The sequence below is a fragment of the Panthera leo genome, chromosome C1 (genome assembly GCF_018350215.1).
Source record: "Panthera leo isolate Ple1 chromosome C1, P.leo_Ple1_pat1.1, whole genome shotgun sequence".
In the NCBI taxonomy this organism is placed as follows: domain Eukaryota; kingdom Metazoa; phylum Chordata; class Mammalia; order Carnivora; family Felidae; genus Panthera; species Panthera leo.
Window position 1 is genome coordinate 40905381 of NC_056686.1, and position 21054 is coordinate 40926434.

A 21054-nucleotide genomic window follows, 5' to 3' on the forward strand; every position below is an offset into this window, starting at 1 on the left:
ATGTGATTATTGTGAAGCTGAAATGAAATAACACAGGAAAAGAGCTTAGCACCATACCTGGCACAGAGAAGAGATGAGACAAACAGAGCTATTAGTATATTGCCAGTTTGGTTTTTTGTTTTGTTTTTAATGGAGAAATCAAGAGCAGTCAGCAAGGGCAATGTCAGTTTCAAAAACTGGGGAGGAAGGAGAACAAGTAAATAGAACAAATAGTGGAAAAATTTTACCAGGCAGGAGGAAAAGGAGAAACTTGTTTTATTTTTAAGTTAGGAAGAGCTGCTTTGGCTTTCTTGTTCTTTAATGATAAGAGTGGAGAATAAGAGGGGCACCTGGGTGGCCCAGTTGGTTAAGCATCTGACTCTTGCTCTTGGCTCAGGTCATGATCTCACAGTTCATGAGTTCAAGCCCCACATCGGGCTCTGTACTGATTGATGGTGCAGAGCCTACTTGGGATTCTGTCTCTTCCTCTCTCTGCCCCTCTCCTGCTTGTGCTCTGTCTCTCAAAATAAAATAAATAAACTTAAAAAAATAAAAAAAGAGTGAATAAGAGACTAGAATAAGGTAAAAGGAAAAAAATTCAGGTTGCAGCCAATTTTAGAAGAATTTGGCAAATGGGTCCACATTGCAAACTAAGTGTTATAGGAAAACACAGTATCCAGTAGCCTGTGGAAACCACAAATATTCAGTTACGGAGGCACTTGCTCAGTTTTACATCAATGGAAAATACCAGTTATTGGCCAAATAGCTCTTTACTCAGTACAGAAAGAAAACAATTAAAGAATATCAAAATCTATTACTTTAAAAGAATCAATTACTCTTTTAAGGGAGTATTCTTAATCTAAGAGAATTAAAGAGACACAATTTTTTTTTTCAAATGCCTGTCAATCAACTGTTCCTTTTTGGGTCTGTTTTACTTTTGGATAAGAAATATCATCCTTAAAAAAAATAAGCCTCCAAATAAAAACTAAAAATAAAAACAAAAAAAAATTCCAAAACCATTCATAATTATTGAATCTGGGTGATGGATACATGGAGGCTTATTAAAATATTTCATTATATTACTCTATCTTGGGTATGTTTAAATAACCATAATATAAAGATTTTGTTTTTAAAGGCTCCAGATGATAAAGCACTTAGCTGTATGACCTTGGTTACTTCTGAGTTCCAGTGTCCTTATTGTTAAAATAGGGCTACCAACACCTACTTTGCAAGGCTGATGATTAGAAAAAATGAATGTATAGCACACAGAAGAACTGGGATCACAGTATGTGGTTATTAAATAGTGACTGTTACTTGTATATATGTTCTCAAGAGAGTCTGACATTTAGTGGGAATTTGTATTTCTTTACAAGATTAATGTGTTATAAAATATATATAAAATATGTCTATAAAGTAATATAAATAATTTTAGTTTTCTAAAAGATCAATGCTGTTGTTTTTAGGTTGATTTTCATTATTTCAATAATGCATACCACACATTTCTGAAAAGCTTTATTGAAGACTGGTTTATGGCTTTCCAATCATTTATTTTAAATATCCCTAGTGGGATATTTAAATGGGGATATTTGAGCCTTATGAAAGATGGACTTGATTTTTCAATGAAATAAGTTACTCCAGACAATTCCACTGTGTGATAAAACTGTGAAATGCCAGTTTGAACCCAAAACTAGATGGATTGGATGAGACTGATTTTTTACATAGCCCATCAGAAGTAATCTAAAAGAGGATCCTTTCATCACTGTGTATTTCAAAAACTCACTTAGGGCACTTCTTATCCATTTAACAATTTTTAACCCACCCACTTACCGAAGTATTACTGCCATTGTTGGCTGCGCTGAAAGGGTCGGTACTTGAAGTGGCAAAAGGATCAGTAGAGGACTGCTTGAAGAAACAGTCAGATGCAAATGGATCTGAACCTTTGAAAGGATCACCTCCAAATGGATCTAAGAAAACACAGCACATACATGAAAGACTAAAAACTACTACACTAAATTTCCTATCACTTGAAGGTATGATAATTGACTTAATAAAAAGATATTTTTAACTTCTACAGAATCTAAAATAGGTACTTTGGATACAATTGTTGATTATAAAAAAATATAGACAGTTGCACCTAGTTAAATAGCTTGAATTAATATTCTTTTTCCTATTTGTTCATCATTCACCCAAAGCAAATCAACAATGCCAACACTTACTACACAAAGTTTACCTGTATGCTAGGTTTAAGTAATTCCTCTAAGCAGGTGATTCTAATTTTAGGGGAGTGGGAATCACAAATTCCTTTGTGATTTGGTTAAAAAATACAGTCTTTCAACTAATAAACTTATTTGGAACAGGTTTGGGAAGCATAACCAAATGGTACACAAGATTTGCTTTAATTCTAATGTAAAATCCCAGGGAAAGAATATATTATAAAGCCTGATATTTAGTAATTCTTTAAGATGTTTTCTTTCCCCCCATTCATACACTGTAATCTTAGGAAAACAAAATGTTCTAAACCCTGTAGTAGCGCAGATCACTATACTCATCTAATCCTTGGTGAACAAGGAAAAATGAGTCTAAGTATTATTAAAAGCATCAAAATATAAACATTAATGTTATTTTTTAAAAAGTAATGCTAACAGTTCATTAAGCAAATTCACAAGCATCTACCACTTTCTTTCTAAAAGTGCCAGGCACCTACAATATCTTAGTGGGGCCTTATAACAGTTTAAAAATTGAATAAAAAAGAAGTCCACTTACTATAACTACCTTTGATCTCTCATTTCTAAATACAACATTAAGTTTATAATCAAGCAGAATCAAATTATAGCTAAGTTAGACCTCAATAATATACTCACCAATTTTCCCAAAAGGATCATCCTTAAAAGGATCACCTGTGATAAAATAAATAAGTAGGAATCACAATAACAATATTTACTGTGTGACATCATTACTTAAAAGTAACTTTAAACAAAAGCAAATTTTGTTAAAGCAAAGTCTCTTTCATTAACCACCTCAAAGTAGATAAAACACTAAATGCCATTCACCTTTAGGAAACACTCAAAATAATAAAGAGTAAAGGCAGAACATTAACATACCTCATAAAAGAGGCTAATTTTAACTGGAGTCAATTATACTTAACTCTTGATCACAAGTTGAAGTTACAGACAGAAGGGAAAAGGCAGGCACAACAGCAATAATTTTACTAACAAAATTCTCTACTCTTCACAAGAGTACTGGATGGGTATTACCATCACCAGTTCAGAAACAAAGACACTGAGCTTCACTGAAGTAAAAAATAATTCTTCTAGAACTAAAGAGTCCAGAAACAAACCCTTACATTTATGGTCATTTGTTATTTGACAAGAGTGCCAAGAAAATTCCATGGAGAAAACAGTCTTTTCAACAAATGATGCTGGGACAACTGGACAGCCACATGCAAAAGAATAAAGTTGGACCCCTATCTCATACCATATACCAAAATTAGCTAAAAATAGATCAAAGACTGAATGTAACAGCTAAAACTATAAAACTCTTAGAAGAAAACTTAAGAGTAAATCTTAATGACTTTGGATCTTAGATATGATATCAAAAGCACAAGTGATGAAAGAAAATACAGATAAGTAGGACTTGATCAAAATTAAGACAATGCAAAATACAAGAAAGTATTTGCAAATTATATATTTGATAAGGGACTTGTATTCAGAATATGTGAAGAACACTTAGAAGTCAACAATAAAAAGAAACAATGAAAAATGGGCAAATTATTTGAATAAAATTTCTCCAAAGAAGGTAGACAAATGGCCAATAAGGACATAGAAATATGCTCCACAAAAGATACTTGTAAATGACATATCCGATGAAGGGTTGTATCCACAATCTATAAAGAACTTATAAAACTCAACACCCCCCAAAAATAACCCAATTAAAGAGTGGGAAGAACACATGAATAGACATTTTTCCAAAGAAGACATACACCTGGCTAAGAGACACATGGAAGATGCTCAACATCACTCATGTTCAGGAAAATATAAATCAAAACTACAAGGCGTTATCACCTCACACCTGTCAGAATGGCTACAAGTAAAAACACAAGAAACAGGTGTTGGCGAGGATGTGGAGAAAGGGGAAGCCTCTTGCAGTGATGGTGGGAATGCAAACTGATGAAGCCACTCTGGAAAGCAGTATGGAGGTTCCTCAAAAAATTAAAAAAAAAGAAGTTTACCCAAAGAATACAAAAATAGTAATTCAAACAGGTACATGTACCCTGATGTTTACAGCAGCAATATCTACAATAGCCAAACTAGAGAAACAGCCCAAATGTCCATCGACTGATGGATGCATAAAGATGTGGTATGTATGTATATGTATCATGGATATTATTCAGCCATCAAAAAGAATGAAATCTTGCCATTTGCAACAATGTGGATGGAACAAGGGAGTGCAAAATAAGTCAAAGAAAGACCAATACCATATGATTTCACTCATATGTGGAATTTAAGAAACAAAACAAACTATTATAGGGGAAAACAATGAGAGGCCAACCAAGAAATAGACTCTTAACTATAGAGGACAAACTGATGGTTACCAGAGGGGAGGTAGTCAGGGGGATAGGTTAAATAGGTGATGGGGACTAAGGAGAGTACTTGTGATGAGCACCAGGTGTTGTACATAAGTGATGAATCACTAAATTCTACACCTGAAACTAATATTACACTGTATATTAACTAATTGGATTTGAAATAAAAACTTAGGGGGCCTGGGTGGCTCAGTCGGTTGGGCGTCCAACTTGATTTTGGCTCAGGCCATGATCTCATGGTTTGTGGGATTGGACCCCATGTTGGGCTCTGCACTTACAGTGGGGAGCCTGCTTGGGATCCTTTCTCCCCCTCTCTGTCCCTCCTTGCCCCTCTCTCTCTAAATAAATAAATAAACTTAAAAAGTAATAATAAATAAAAATAAAACTGTTGTAAACTGACCTATCAGTTTCACAAACTGATTTGGAAATAAATTGCAAAAAGAGCTTTGACACAGTGGTATATAACACAGTTTACATTAATATAAGGTATTTTAAATTATTAAACTTATATTTATTTCTTCAATAACACATTAGGCACCTTAAGAGCAGGGATCAGGCTTCTAATTGCTATAGATTCCATTGTTTTAAAAGCACGGTGTGGGCACTTTAGTAGTAAAAATTGCTGGTTGACTTAAGAGTACCTAATCTCTTCTCCTGGTCCATAATATCTCTTTCTTTTGATTCTTATTCTGAAGAAGAAAAATGCTCTTAATCAGAGGCTCGTAAGACATAATCAGTGGCTTAGTCCCACAAGTTAGTTGCCTGAAGAGGACAAATACAGCAAGTACAAACATATCACATCTCTACTCCCCTCTATTTTTGTTTTAATAAGTAGGCTCTCAAAACTAATTCTTATATAATTTATATATGAAATTCTTATACAGTTTATATATTAAAAGGCCTTTTTTTCTGGTAAACCCATAATATAAAAATAAGAGTACTTACTGCCAATAAAAGGATCAGACTGGAAAAAATCCAAGTTTGTATCTGCAACTGGATCAGGCAGTGAACTTGATTCTACATTAAATGGATCTCCCTAAAAATAATTTTAAATTAAAAAATATTGTTTTAGGAACCAGTTTTAAGATGTAACATTTTAAAATATAACATGCTATGAAAAATCAATGAAAGGTAATATAACAAATATTTCTATAGTCATAAAGTTCACTTAACACATTTTTCTTTCCTTAGCCTAAAACAGTATATAACCTATCCAGAAAAACCAGTAAAAGAACACTTACATATAAAATTATTTTTTACCTCTTTTGAATGTCTGTCACTATTAAATTCAGAACAAACTTTCTCACTAACAGCTGTAGTCACCGCTTCGTTGTCATCAGTCACACCAGAAGGCAGTATTTCAGGACTACTTCTTGCCTACAAAATATTAATGTTACATGGACTAACAATGTATTTTCTACTTGTCATAGGAAACTAACAAAGGATAACCAAAACATACTAAAAAATACAAAAGACAAACAGAACATATTCATTAAATGAGTTCTTCTCTTAAAAGCTTTCTTAGGAAAATGGTATCATCAAGTATCGAAGTCAATCAGGCCAGAAAACTTCAGGTCATCCTTAACTACTTCCCTTTGGTCATCCCCCAGCTAGCTTCCAAGTCTTGCTGAGTCAACCTCCTACCTTCTTCTCAAATCCATTCCTTTTCATCCTCACTGTCACTATCATCCATTTATAGTATCATCATTCTGGTCTCTAGCTCACTGTAAAAACCTTCCAAATGACTTCCTGCTTCCAATATGTGCCCTTCCAATCAATCCTTCTTATAGTAGCCAAAATAATAGATCTAAAATGTGAGTCTGATCATGACCCTTCTGGTTAAACTTTCTTCAGTGGTTTCCCATTGCTTTCTGGATTTTGACCAGTAGGTAAAAGGGCTTAAGAAGTGGCAGAAATCTCCATTTTATATCACCCTATGTTTTTGAAGGATAACCGAGTAATCTGCCTTTTGTACTTAAAAGAATATTATATAATGAATCCAAGATTGCAATGCCTAAATAAAAATCAGTTTGTTAATTTTATATCTTTTATATTTCTCAAGCTTGTATTCTTCTCATCATCATTCCTCCAATTACTGCTTAAGTTTAGGCTAAAACAGTATCACACAGACCATTCCGATAGTTTCTTAACAAATCTATGTGTCCAGTCCCACTCCTGAATCCATTTTCTACATTTTCTAAAAGGTAAATACAATCATGTCACTTCTTGCTTATAATTCTTCAGTGGCTACTCAGTGCAATAAAATAAATCACCCAATGCTTCAAGATGAATCCGAATATCTTACTCTCTAGCCCTTTGTAACCTAAAAGTGGTCATTTTTATCCAGGTACACATCATAATCACTTGTGGAATTTTTTTGTAAAAATATATGTACCTGGCACCATTCCAGAAACTCTAGTTCAGCAAGTTTGGAATGGGGTGCAGACATCTCTATTTTAAGAAAGAGGTAATGCAGGTAGCCACTATAAGAAAGCCTCATCTCCTATCAATACTCTCCCCACCATCACAAGATGGCCTTCAAGAACTTCTTGTGACCCTATGAGGCATGTTTTCTCCCATCTCATACCTATGCAAATGCTGTTTTCTCTGCCATGAACATAGCACCTTCTTCTTTACTTAACCCTTCTTACTCTGAAGCTCACCTGTATACCTTTCTCTACAAAATCTTGAGCCCCCTCCAAGCTGTCCTTCCTAAATATCCTGTGCTTCCTTTATCACAGCCCTTTAACACAGCCCTTTAACACAGTGTAACACTACTAGACTGTATGCTACTTAAAGGCAGGGCTAAAGTCTTTTGTGTCTGCAGCTCTCACACATAATACAGCAGCACTGCTGCACATAGCTGGTGCTCTCTAAACAGCTGGTAAATAAATGTCCTCAACATTATGAAATAAAGAATTACTTTCAGCATCGGGTGAGAGTACTTAAAAAATGTTTTATAAAGTTACTATCTATAGAGCTGTTTTGAAAACACACTTTATAATTAATTGATTGAAATTATATTTTACACTAATTAAAACTGTTAGAACTGCTGAATCAATACCTACTACCTGCCTCTTAGAGGGAAAAAAAACAAAAACAAAATTCAACCGTCCTTAGATAAGGCAAGGCCACATATTTATATCAAGTATGATGTCAACAAAAACTTTTCTTCTTCTGAAGTTGATTATGGAGGTTATGTAACTATTAGACTCACTGGAGATTCCTGGTGTATGGGCTCAGACTCCAGGTTGCCTTGGCCTTCAGCATGCTCATTAAGGTTAGCTGTTTCACTGCTGCTGGTGCTGAGGCTGCAATAATCTGTAGCACCATTTACAAGAATGCTGTGTGGGCTACTGCACCAATTTAACTGATTATTATGGTTTTCCAGCTCTTTCATCTCCATCAGTTTCATTTGCATCTGTCAACACAAAGTAGAAATACAAAACAGAATTTATTACTAGAAAGACTCACAACAGAGAAATAGCTATACCCTTAGACTGAGTCAAAGATAAATTTGCTTCCATTAAGGAGAATCCTCTGGGGATGCAGTATGACTTAGAGATTTCAGTAATCCATCCCAGAAAGTTCTCCTGAAATTCCAGTAAAAATGGATTTGCTTTTGTACATCTTTTGAAAGTTTCAAGAATTTTGATTCAAATATCTGCATTTTGGTGTCCTTTAGGTATAATTGGGTAAAATGTCAGGGTATTGGGAAAAAGATAGCAAAGTAAGAGAGCAAGAGAAGATTTTGTGATGAAGCATGGGAGAAATAAAGGAAGTTGAGGGAGAGCACACAAGGGTTTGGAGCCATCTACACTCCTATTGGGAAGGAAAGGAGTGAAGACGAAGGTAAAATGAACTACTGTCCTATGCTCTGGCATTATTTATTAATGGGCTAGAGTCCTAGGAATGGTCTCTAAAACTAAGCTATTCTAAACATGTTAAATAAAGGACAAAGTATTTTGGATTTCAGTATCCAAGTGACTTTATATTTCTGGGACAATAGGGGGACACAGAGGCAGAATTCAATAAGCTGTAATATTCAGTATTGAAAGAAAAAGATTGGGACCAGAAGCACGAAAAAAATGCTTATTGATACCAACAACTATAATAAAGAAAAATAAATTAACAAACATCTCAAAGAAACTGAAGAGAGGTCAGAATCAAAATATGTTTCTAGTTGGGGTGCCTGGATGGTTCAGACAGTTGTGTGTCCAACTTTGGCTCAGGTCATGCTCTCATGGTTTGTGAGTTCAAGCCCCGCATCGGGCTCTGTGCTGACAGCTTGGAGCCTGGAGCCTGCTTCAGATTCTGTGTCTCCCTCTCTCTCTGCCCCTCCCCACTCATGCGCTGTATCTCTCTCTTTCAGATATAAATAAACATTAAAAAAATATGTTTCTAGTGAAAAGGAGTAATGAATGGAATTTTAGTGAATAGTGCCCATTTTTCATAAAATATATTTTTCATGCTACATTGGAATTCCCTTTATTTATTAGCATGTTGTGTGGTTGTTTTGTTTTGTTTTAGGAATCATAAAAATTACCTATTAGCATTTCATAAATCAAGTCTCAATTCCCCTAACCTTATTTTCTGCATAAGGTTTTTAAGTTGCTCATTTTGGAATCTGTAATTTACCAAAGGTCTTTTCAGGGTCATCAGCTGAGAAAGGAACACTATTTTGGACTGGGAGACAGATGTCAATCAAGCTCTATCACCTTCAACTCTCTTAGTCAAAGTTTAGTCTCCAAGCTTCCACTTCTCAACCCATGAAGTAAGAACTATCTCCACAGATGATTAAATGAAGCAGAAATTTTTGAAAAAACTCTGTAAAATGTAAAGGTCTGTGTAAACAGTGGACATTGAGTATAAAAGTGCCTAGCACACTGCATTTCTCACTATTATACCAATTAAATTTTCCTATTTCTTTTCCACTAATTCATTCCACATTTAAAAAGTTAAAGACCTTGATCTCTTTGTGGGCAGGGACCACAACTTTTGCCATCAACTTTGTATGTCCAACATCTAGCACAATGATGTACACCGTAAGTGCTTTTATGTTCATTGAATGGACACAAGTATTGTGTTTATAAATTTAAACAGTGGGTTATCAGTAAGCATATGTATCTACCAAACTGTACTGTATTGAGAATTTAAACTAACAATCCAAAATACTACACATTTGTAACACATAGCATATGCCTTGTATATTCCTAGTGCTATTGAGTTGTGGCTTATAAATATTTTTTTACTTTAATCCATAGAAAGAAATAGATTTTACACCCTAACACAGTAAATATATATGTATTTATTTGAATATGCATGTACATAAACACATATATAGATACACTGATCCATATAAATAATTTACACACATGCACACACACATATATACACATACAATTGTGAAAAAATTTCATGATAGTACTTATCCTTATGCCATGTAATGCACCCTGATGTTTTCTATTCTGTCTTATTTCATTTTTATTTGTATTCATTTTTTCAAATACAAAGTATGTCTTTATTTTTTCTAAACAAAAACAACAGGTATAAGTATATATATGAATGCACAGGCACACAAAGACAGGTGCATCCATGTGCAGACAGAATTCTAAAAAGATACCATACTGCAAACATTGTTTTTCTCCAGGAGGTAGAATTATCAGACTTCTCACTTCCTATTTTTACAAATGTACATAGTGCAGTGCTCCATTATTAACAACAGTTAATTTGATCTTTTATACATTAAATACTTGCAATGTATATGAGGAGAACAAATGTGCATGTATAAAACAATTTTATGCTATTTGGATAAAACAATTTTATGTTTATGGGTAAGGCAGTGTTTCTCACTGAGTTGGGCACAATCACTGACTATACAGGCCAGGGAGATGTTTTCCGTGGGGACCAGAGGCACAGCTCTCCCCTTGTCCATCTGCTTCAGAGCTGCCCAATATCTCCTCTATATTTTCCCATTTCTGACTTTTTTCTTGTTCCTGACTGAACCTCCTAAAGCTCACAAAATTATTTTAACACACCAGGCTGCAAGCATTTGAGGAGCGATAAGATGACATTTATTTGCTTCCAGTTATCAGTGGATGTCAAGTTGGGTCGGCTTCATGGAGTCTGAAATAATGAACACCTCAGTGATTAGCAGCACTAAAGACTCAAAAGCTTTGAACGCTTCAGGACACTCTTGCTTTATTTCATTTTTTAAAAGAATTTTATCATGACCATTAAATAAATTTCAATACCCACTACACCTTTACAGTCTAAAATTTAAAACCTTGGGGTACTTAACTAGCTTAGTTGGAAAAGCATGTGACTCTTGATCTCAGGATTGTGAGTTCGAGCCCCATGTTGGGTGTAGAAGTGACTTAAATAAAAAACTTAAAAATAAATGAATGAATGAATGAATGAATAAATAAATAAAAGAATTTTCAAACCTTAAATACCCATCATATAGATGAAGCAGTATGTGGAAATACTTGCCAATCAAAGAGTTCTATGTAGGACAATTTATTCCTTATAATTACTTCTGAGACAATAAAATCTTGAACAAAACTAGGCTTTCCCGTGTCTCGCTCTCTCACGCAACTCTCTTCTTTCTTAGTCTCTGCATAAACTTAGAGGATATAGAGAAAAAAAATCACACAACTAACACAAGCTCTATCAGAATGCCAGAAACACATAGATTAAAATAGTATGTATCATGTAAGTAAGATACATAGACTTAAAGCCAGAGGTTCTTTGCTTTTTCTTACCATAAATACAAGGTAAGAAGATGAAAATTCAGCAAATCAGAAAATTTTTCTTCAATTATTCCTTTTACCAGAAAAGCTGTCTGGCTTTAAAGGGCAATTAAAACCGCAGGAAAATTTACAACTGGATTTTCATTTTTATAGACCCATGGGAAAATACTGCCCTTTGTGGGAAAGACACAAGTCACTCAGTCAAATGTAAGAAATTGCTATGTTTGTTCTTTCCTTTTTTATTTATTTTTTATTTATTTTTATTTTTTAAGTAAACTCTACACCCAACATGGGGCTTGAACTTATGACCCCAAGATCAAGAGTCCCATGCTCTACTGACTGCGCCAGACAGGTGCCCCTGGTATGTTTGTTTTTAAGGTTTGGAGATCAGATGCAAGGATATAATTCCTTCCACAGATCCCAAATATCTTCTGGCACACTTGGTAGAATATTTTGCTGAGATTATTTTCCTTGCTCATAAATACTGTTTTTATTTTCTCGGTAATAATTTATAATATCCAGAGTCCTTTCTACTTTTCTCATTTACGTTCCTTCCTTTGAAAAAAGTCTCCTTTCAAAAACCTCAAAGAAAATGAAAAGACAAGCATGATATGGGGAGAAATTATTTGCTAATCAAATATCTGATAAAGAACCTATATCCAAAATATATTTTTTTAAATGCTTGTAATTTCATAATAATTAGACAATCCAATTTTTTAAAATGGTCAAAAGACTTACACAGACATTTCATCCAAGAGGATTTACGAATGGCTAATAAGCACATGAAAAGATGCTTAACATCACTAGTCATTAGAAAAATGCAAATTAGAAACTATGGGACACCACTTCACACACACTAGAACAATTATAATCAGTTAGGTAGGCAATAAAGTGTTGTTAACATTGTGGAGAAACTGGAACCCTCATATATTGCTAGTGGGAATGTGAAATGGTACAGTGACTTTGGAAAACAGTTTGGCAATTTAAAGTTTAAAAAAAATTTTTTTTAATGTTTATTTGTTTTTGAGAGAGACAGAGCACAAGTGGGGAGGGACAGAGAGAGAAGGAGTCACAGAATCTGAAGCAGGCTCCAGGCTCTGAGCCATCAGCACAGAGCCCAATGTGGGGCTCGAACTTATGATCTGCGAGATCATGACCTGAGCCAAAGTCGGACACTTAACCAACTGAGCCACCCAGGTGCTCCTAAAGTTAAAAAAAAAAAAAAAAATTAAAAAAAAAAATTTAATCAGAACTTCACAATATAACCAACTATTCCATATCCAGGAGAAAGGAAAACACATGTCCATATGAAGAATTGTATGCAAATGTTCATAGCAGCATTATTCATAATAGCCAACAAGCAGAAAGAATCCAAATGCCCATTAATCAGTGAATAGATAAACAAAATACTTTATAAATACACAATGAAATAAATGTTGATACATGCTACAACACAGATGAGCCTCAAAAACATTATGCGTGTGAAGGAAACCACATGAAAAAGGCTGCACAGTGTTTGATTTCATCTACATGAAGTGCTCAAAAAGGCAAATCTATAGAAATAGAAAGCAGATTAGTAATTACTTAGGGGTAGAAGTGGGGACTCACACAGATGGGCACAAGGGATCTTTTAGGAGTGATAGAGATGTTCTAAAACTGGATTGTGATGTTTGAACAATTCTAAATTTACTGAAAATCACTGAATTGTATGTACCCTTAAAAGCTGTGAATTTTATGGTATGTAAATTATACCTCAAAAAACCAATTTTAAAAAAAACTCAAAGAAGAAAATTATTTTAAAGAATATTCATTCAGTTGGTAGCAGTCTCACTAGGATAGCATTCTTTTGGGTTACCTGTATATTGAGTACCTATACTGGGATAAGAACTACGCTAAATGATGACAGAAAAAAATGTGTAAGTTTCTAGACCAAAAAGCTCAGTCTGCTTGGGGAGACAGACACAGAAACAAATATTTAGGGGAAAATGTTACGAATGCCGTAACAGAAGTCGAGTCCAATAAAGGCAGGGTTCAGAAAATGCTATAAAGAAATAAGAAGTTAAGCTATGTCTTGCAAGATGAGTGAGTAGTTATTCACCTACAAGAGAGGGGAAGGAAATATATTAAGGGTAGGGCTTCATTATACATAATAATTAACTGAGAACACTGGACTACATGTTAGAATATCTGCATTCTAGGCTGTGGCTCCTTTTTAAAGGCTATGTAACCATAGGTGAGTTGCTTAATGTTCCTTGGCTTTAGCTGGTTCAAATTCAAAATGAAAGGAATGAGCTACATGATCTCTCTGCTCCTAACTAACCATCTTACTATCATTCTACAAAATACTATTCTCCACATAGGGAAGCCCAGAAAAAAACAAAGCAAAAGGTCTATACTCTGGACTCACACAACATGGCACGTTTATCTATACAAAGAACAATTTTCTAATAAAAAAAATAAAGGTCTCCAAATGAGCAAAACTGGTTTTAAGATCAGAATCCCAATTTTGTAAATTTTGTTATTTACAAAAATAAGCAACAGTTAGCAAGCATTTATGTACCAAACACTACGCTAAAATGTCTCACAGTTATTTAAGCCTTTACATTGCATTTAATCCTTACAACAGACCTAAAAGGTAGAAGTACTGTTAATTTTCTAATTGCAAAGATAAGGAATCTGATACTAAGGTAATTCACACAGTTAAGTGGCAGAGACAGCACTTAAACCTAAACCATGTAACCACAAAACCCATACTCTTAACCAGGACTCCAATGATAATAATCAGATACACGATGTATAACAGTCTTAATTTATGACAGGCAACAAAAAACCTATTTGTACAAAATTAATGAAAAATGAATAATAAACTAGGCAGAGGGTAAAGGAACACAAGTATTATTCACTAAGAGGATATGGTGAGGCCCCATTTGAGCATGTTTCTCGCTGTCACAAAGACTTACTGAACTGATTTCCTGTTGTGAATCTTGGAGGTGCTGCTGAAGAGGTCCGAGCTGAGCCTTCCCTGACTCCACACTCTCCTCCAATTCTGCCGTTTCTTGCTGTAAGCGACTCAGCTCCTCCCTAGCTTTGGCCAGCTCTTCCTCGTAAGTGGAGATCTGTGATTCTTGACTAGTCAATTCAGCTTTCAGGGATGAGATCTATCACATGGAAGTGAATGAGAAGAAAGAGAGATAAAAAAGAGATGTCATTAAAATGTTCCATAATGCAAATATGTTTATTTGTTTAGTTTACTACTGTGGTGTTTTTTGAAGTTTATATTTTTGGTAGAAAAGGGCAATTAGGGGATGAATAGAGGGAACTTGAAGGTATAGGTACCATACTTTCAGCTAAAATTTAGAAAAGTAGTACATTAAGGGCCCTCTTTCCCCTAAAGAGGGCCTGTAATTTCCAGATGAACAGTGCTCCAACTCCTTCATGTGCCCCAACTGTTGATTAGATTGCCACCTAACAACAACAGCAACAACAATAATAAGCAAAGCATGTTCCCATCTTACACCAGGAAAAGCAACCAAGGTATGGATACAGACAGCAGCAAATGGCCACTTTACCAGCTGGGCCTCCTCAGCGCATTTCTTTCTAACTTCCTTCAGTTGCTCCTCCAGCTGGGATTTCTGCTCATCTAGTCCATCAAGGAGTTCCTGTACTTGCTGTTTCTGGGCCTGTAATTTTTGCAGATTAGTATTCTCCCTTTGAACTTCATCTTGAAGATCCTGAAATACAAGAAAATTAACATATTTATTATCTTTGGAGAGAGGGGAAGGTTAACAATTTTTAAAAGATTACCTTAAGGGAAAATAAAGTCTCATCTTATTCAGCATATTATGTTGGTGGATTGGAGGAATCCTAGCTTTAAATACGGTCTTTACTTGAGGATTTCTTCCCTAGACTCCAGGTTTTAAAATCCAATTTGCTTACTCAAATCTGTCCTTCGATGTCCGATGAACTTCTTGAACATGTCAAAAACAGAACTCCTGGCATTTCCACCCCCCAAATCTGCTTTATCTTCAGTCTTCCCCCTCAGTTTCTCTGGCCAAAAAGAGCAGCATCTTCTTTGACTCTTCTCTTTCTCTCACATCTCATCTCCATCGTCAGCAAATCTTACTGCTTCTTCCTTCAGAATATATTCAAACTGACCATTTTTTTTCCTCTACCTTGGTCCAGGTCACTATTATCTCCTCCTGGATTGCTGCCTTCTAACTGGTTTCCCTGTTTCCACCCAGGCTACCTACAGTTTATTTTCAGCACATCAGCCACTGTTAAAAACCTGTGTCAGATGAGTCACTCCTCTACTCAAAACTCTGCATTGACTCCCCATCTCCCTTTCTATAAAAAGTCCTCACGGTGCCCTATATCTCTCAACTTCGTTTCCTACTGCACTCTCCCTTGCTCAGCCACTCTAGGCCTCACTGCTGCTCCTCCAACAGGTTCCTCTCAAGATCTTCCACTGATTACCCCTTCTTCCTAGAAAGTTCTCCCCCCAGGTATCCATATGGCTCAGTCCCTCATCTCTTTCAAGTCTTTGCTCAACCATAACCTTCTCAGTGAGGCCTTCCTCATCAAGCATCGCCAGTACCATTACAACCACCTCCCTTCCCTAAGTCTCCTTCATATATACCAATAATTTTATTCATTTTCTAGAACAGCTTTACTAAGATAAATATACTGAACAACTCACCCATTTAAAGTGTACAATTCAATGGTTTTTAGTACCTTTACAGAGCTGTGCAACCATCACAATTTCTTTTAGAACATTTTCATTGCCCCAAAAAGAAACCCCATACCCACTAGCAAGTCACTCTCTATTTCCTTCCCAATATCCCCAGCCCTAGGCAACCACCAATCTACTTTCCATCTCTAAAAGCTTTGTCTATTCTGGATATGGAGAACCATTCATGCACCCCTAAAAATAATGATATCTTTTTACTAACATACTGTTCAAAGACCCCAACAATCATTCATCAGAGTAAGAATCTAAGAACAACAAAAGAAAAACTTAGAAGGTTCTGAATTACACACGATTTATACAAAACAAGGACGTCTACAATAGCCCTTATAATGTGCTAGGTATTGGTCCAGGCTCCTTACATACATGAATTCATTTATAATCCATATGACTGACCTATGAAGTAGGTACTATTGTTAATCACATTTTACAAATGAGAAAACTGAGGCACAGATGGGCAAGTACTTGTCCAAAGTTACAGTTAACAGGTGATGGATTCAAACTAGGTTCTGATTCTAGAGTCTGAGCTCTTAATCACTAAGCTATACACAGTGTCTACAGATTAAACTTTCACTAGTACACCACTATTTCTTAAATACATGTAGATGCTTGGGTGATTAAATAAAACATTGAACAATGCTTTTAATAACTGATTTTTACTTATATTTTCTCAACCAACTGATTAAAAGTGCAACTACTATCATGCTGCTTTCTTTAAAAAGTTCCTTTAAAAGGGCCAACACAATAGATGATCATGAAACCCTTCTTGTGCGTAAATTCCATGAGTCTATGTGATCATAGATTCGTAATGGTAAGCTCCACTAGTATTTTATCATCAATTTCCCAGAATGCCTAATATTTTTTCATGCCTAAATTTTTAACCTTGCCTATACTATTAACTGAACCATACTCAAAATGAAGATGTTGTTTTAGATATGCACCTGGCATTGGCCCTCAATAAATACATGCTAGTTTTCATTGTCCTTTCCTTGACTCATGCTTTATTTTTCTGCCTTTGTTTCTTCCTATTACACATGTCCAACTTTCTTAAGAAAACAATTCATTGTAAAGAAGAGTTCTTTAGTCACTCTGCTATAAAATACATAATGGCTCCCTCTTATCTGTGGGATAAAGTAAAACTGCCTGCAAGGTACATTAGAACCTTTAATTCTGGGCCCCACGTTATCCTTTCTCTTCTACTACCCTCTTTTCCTTATATTCACCAGTGCCCCAGCCTCAATACACCATCTTCTTTCTCCAAGACACAATATACTTCAATGTCCCTGTGCCTTTTGCCTAAGCCATTTCTTCTTCCTTGAGTGCCCTTCCATACCATGATTATCTGGAAACACTATTCATTCTTCAAAGCCCAGTCAAATTTAATCTCCTCGGACTCACCTTGAGCTTCCTTTACTTATGTTCTTACAGCAGTTTGTACCTAACCTCTATTACCACACTTACTACACTGTATTATAGTTACCTCTAAATAATAAGCTGCTGAAGGACAAAACCAATGTCTCACCTTTCTTTGAGGTTCCACAATCTAGTATAATGCTAGCACATTCCAGATGATTAAACAATGATTTGTAACTATCACAAAGTTTCTAGTACCTGGGAGAAACTATTGGAAAATGTGCCTGAGGTTGATAGAAAGAAAGGATTTTATGTTCTTTTAACATGCTGTGAAAAGCTTCACCCTGTATTTAAACTATAAGTAAATATTAATAGTAGCCTCAAACTGACCTAATAAATGGTTTTTGTTAAAATACCACTTAAGTTTCTGTACTGGTTCAATATTTTTATAGTCTATAGACCAAGACTGATCTGACATTTAAAATCTCCATTACTGTATGTGGAAATAATCTTTACTGCTTTAGCATTTTACTATAACATATACCTTTCTTACATTTTTAAGCGTTTATATTTGTGCTTTTTTACATAATATTATGTACTATTATTTTTTTTAAAAGAGAGAGAGTACGCAAGTTCGGGAGAGGGGCAGAGGGAGAGAATGGGAGAATCTCAAACAGGTTCCATGATCATCCTGGAGCCAAAATGGGGCTCAATCCCACAAACTGTCAGATCATGACCTGAGTCAAAAGTAAGAGTGGGATGCTCAACCACCTGAGCCACCCAGGTGACCCTATATGCTTACTCTTCAGGAAGGCAGGTTCACTTTAACACAGTAACTTGAAAAACTACAGTGGATTGAAAATTTCTTATAAGTCAATTATAAAATATTTTTTAAATGCCACCTGCAGCTCTAAAGTAATTTTACTGATTTGAGAATATAATCCATCATAAATACCTTACTTTGGTTATAAAGTTATTATTATATAGTTTATATATAATGATATGCTGGCCTAAAAAGCATTTTTTAAGAATCCTGTGGAAAAAATCTTTTTTCTTTTTCCCCTTAACTAAAAATGGGAAAAGGAAAAAATATCTGTTACCTACTCCCATCCTCAAACACTCTAAGTTCCCAACCTCTCTCAACCTCCTGCCTCCCCCCTCACCCCCCACCCACACCAAATCTTGGACTTCATCTCTAATAATACCTGGATGTTATAAATAGATATAATTTTGATGTCTCTACTTTTATTATGAATCTAATTAAAAACAAAATTTACCTTAAAAGGGTCATGTAATGTAAGAAAATGTCTAGGACCTAATGTTAATTTTTAAAAGCTAAATACAAAGGCATGTACAGTATAATCACAAATAAATATAAAACCATTTATGTATATTCATTAAAAATACAGCAAAATGTTAACAATGGCTCTCGCTGAAATTGTAGAGCTTTTTCTTTTTATATTTTTCTATATTTTATAAATTATGGACCAATATTACTTTCATAATCCAAAAATGTCAAGTTTGCAGTTTAAGTATCATATACCTCTGGTGGTTTCACACCAGTATAAAAATATTCAGATGTAGGGGCGCCTGGGTGGCTCAGTCGGTTGAGCGAACGACTTCGGCTCAGGTCACAATCTCGCGGTCCGTGAGTCTGAGCCCCGCGTTGGGCTCTGTGCTGACAGCTCAGAGCCTGGAGCCTGTTTCAGATTCTGTGTCTCCCTCTCTCTGACCCTCCCTCGTTCATGCTCTGTCTCTCTCTGTCTCAAAAATAAATAAACGTTAAAGAAAATATATTCAGATGTGACTGAATTTTTATGTAAAAGCTACCAATAGTAGGATTAATACTGGTTTCCTTTAATAAACTGAACTATTTTTCAAAACTAGCATTTTTAGTGAGCCACTTTGAATACACCCTTAGAAGACAAATTTATGCAAGAGGAAAGGGAATAAACAAGCCAATATAATATTTACTCATTCTTGACCTTTCTCTTCCACGGAGCAAACAAAGTCACTTAAATTTCCCAGCCTCACTTCTTAGCTGCAGTAAAAAGCCACTTAGTAACATAAAAGTATAGACCTCCAAGGGAAAGGTTACTGAGAAAATACCTCACATTAGTATCTAAGCTGGATAGATGTCCACATCAAAACTAATTATAATTAATGTTTCTCCATGTCTATTTCTAAGTATGATAAAAGATCTCTTAAAAAATTCCAACACTAGCTCATACACAAAAGCATCTACTTTTTCAGTAAGCAGATTTAAAATGATTAATTTGCACAAAAGCAAAATGAACAGATGCAAACATACACACTACAAGAATAAGAATCAAATTTCACTGCAAAAGGTGACAGATACACATCTGTGTAGGTAACAGATACACATCTGTGAAGGTAACAGATACACATCTCCCAAGGATCCTTACCCACCCCTCACCCCTCCAAACCCCCACCTCACCCTCAACCAGGGCAGTGGCAGGCTCTCCTAACAAACAGTATCTTCCACTAAACTAGGATAACTGACTCTTAACTTTAGGGTAGCCCTTTGGGAAAATCCTCCTCTGTGCACAACCTCAGCACTATCAAATGCCATCCCATGAAGTAAGTGACTAAAGACATTTGCAGAAGCCTTCCTAGTTATGCTCTACTTTCCGTGATCATGCTCTACTTGCCTATCTGTTCCATCAACAGAAGAAAGGAGAATAGCAGCAATTAGAGAATGGCAAGAATGGAGTGAACAAAACTACAGTAACACAGTGCCAAGGTTTGTTTTAGAAAAATACCAAAGCAGTCACATCAAAGGTTCCTCATCAGGGAAGGTATCTTGGCTTTATTTAAAAAGAACTTTCAAGGAAAATGTCCTGTTTTCTAGAAATCACACAAGGTACTGAAAATGATAAACTCATTCCCATCCTTCTATATCCCATGAAGTACTACAAAGGTAGTGAAAAGAGAATTTAAACAAATAAATAAAAACTCTTTGCTATATTAAAAGATTAAAACAATTCATTTTAGCAACTCAAGTCAGTTGCACAACTGAAGAAGTAACTTCAGTATTAACCTAAGAAGTATTGGGGCACCTGGGTGGCTCAGTCAGTTAAGTGTCTGTCTTCAGCTCAGGTCATGATCTCAGGGTTTGTGAGTTAGAGCCCCACATCAGGCTCCCTGCTGGCAGTGTGGAACCTGTTTGGGATTCTTGCTCTCTCCTCTCTCTCTCCCCCTCCCTGCTGGTGCTTTCTCTCTCAAAATAAAGAAAAACCTTAAAAATAAATAAATAAACAAACAAACAAGCCTACAAAGTGTTAACAACATGAATACTTTTGCATCTGTTTCATATAAAATAGAGCAAAATATAAACAAAGATAGCACTAACTTATGAATAAAACACTTACTTAAAAACCCCAAAGCATATATACAGACATGTATTTATACTAGAATATCTATACCTGAAGAAGAATTATTAAAGAGAACAGGGGGAATTTTACATATTTTGGAAATCTTATAAAAATGCTATTGAATTGCTTTTAAAAATTCTATAGACTAATCCAAAACTAGAAATAATCAGGTACATTCATTATGTTGGCCTAATTTTCAAAATGGAAGTTATAGGAGTATTCTTTTTTAAGTTTATTTATTTATTTTGA

At 35.2% G+C, this 21054-nt stretch overlaps 1 protein-coding gene across 2 annotated transcripts in view; it reads right to left on the minus strand.

Moving 5' to 3' along the window:
* The window catches only part of EPS15 (epidermal growth factor receptor pathway substrate 15), a 155583-nt gene that overhangs the window by 36209 nt on the left and 98320 nt on the right, over window positions 1-21054 (minus strand). For both annotated transcript variants that reach the window (XM_042951217.1, XM_042951218.1), the window contains exons 14-20: window positions 14883-15044; window positions 14274-14471; window positions 7779-7982; window positions 5822-5938; window positions 5507-5597; window positions 2841-2876; window positions 1807-1943 (exon numbers count right to left, since the gene is read on the minus strand). In XM_042951217.1, coding sequence (XP_042807151.1) covers window positions 1807-1943; window positions 2841-2876; window positions 5507-5597; window positions 5822-5938; window positions 7779-7982; window positions 14274-14471; window positions 14883-15044 — 945 coding nt within the window. The remainder of the gene's footprint in view (window positions 1-1806; window positions 1944-2840; window positions 2877-5506; window positions 5598-5821; window positions 5939-7778; window positions 7983-14273; window positions 14472-14882; window positions 15045-21054) is intronic.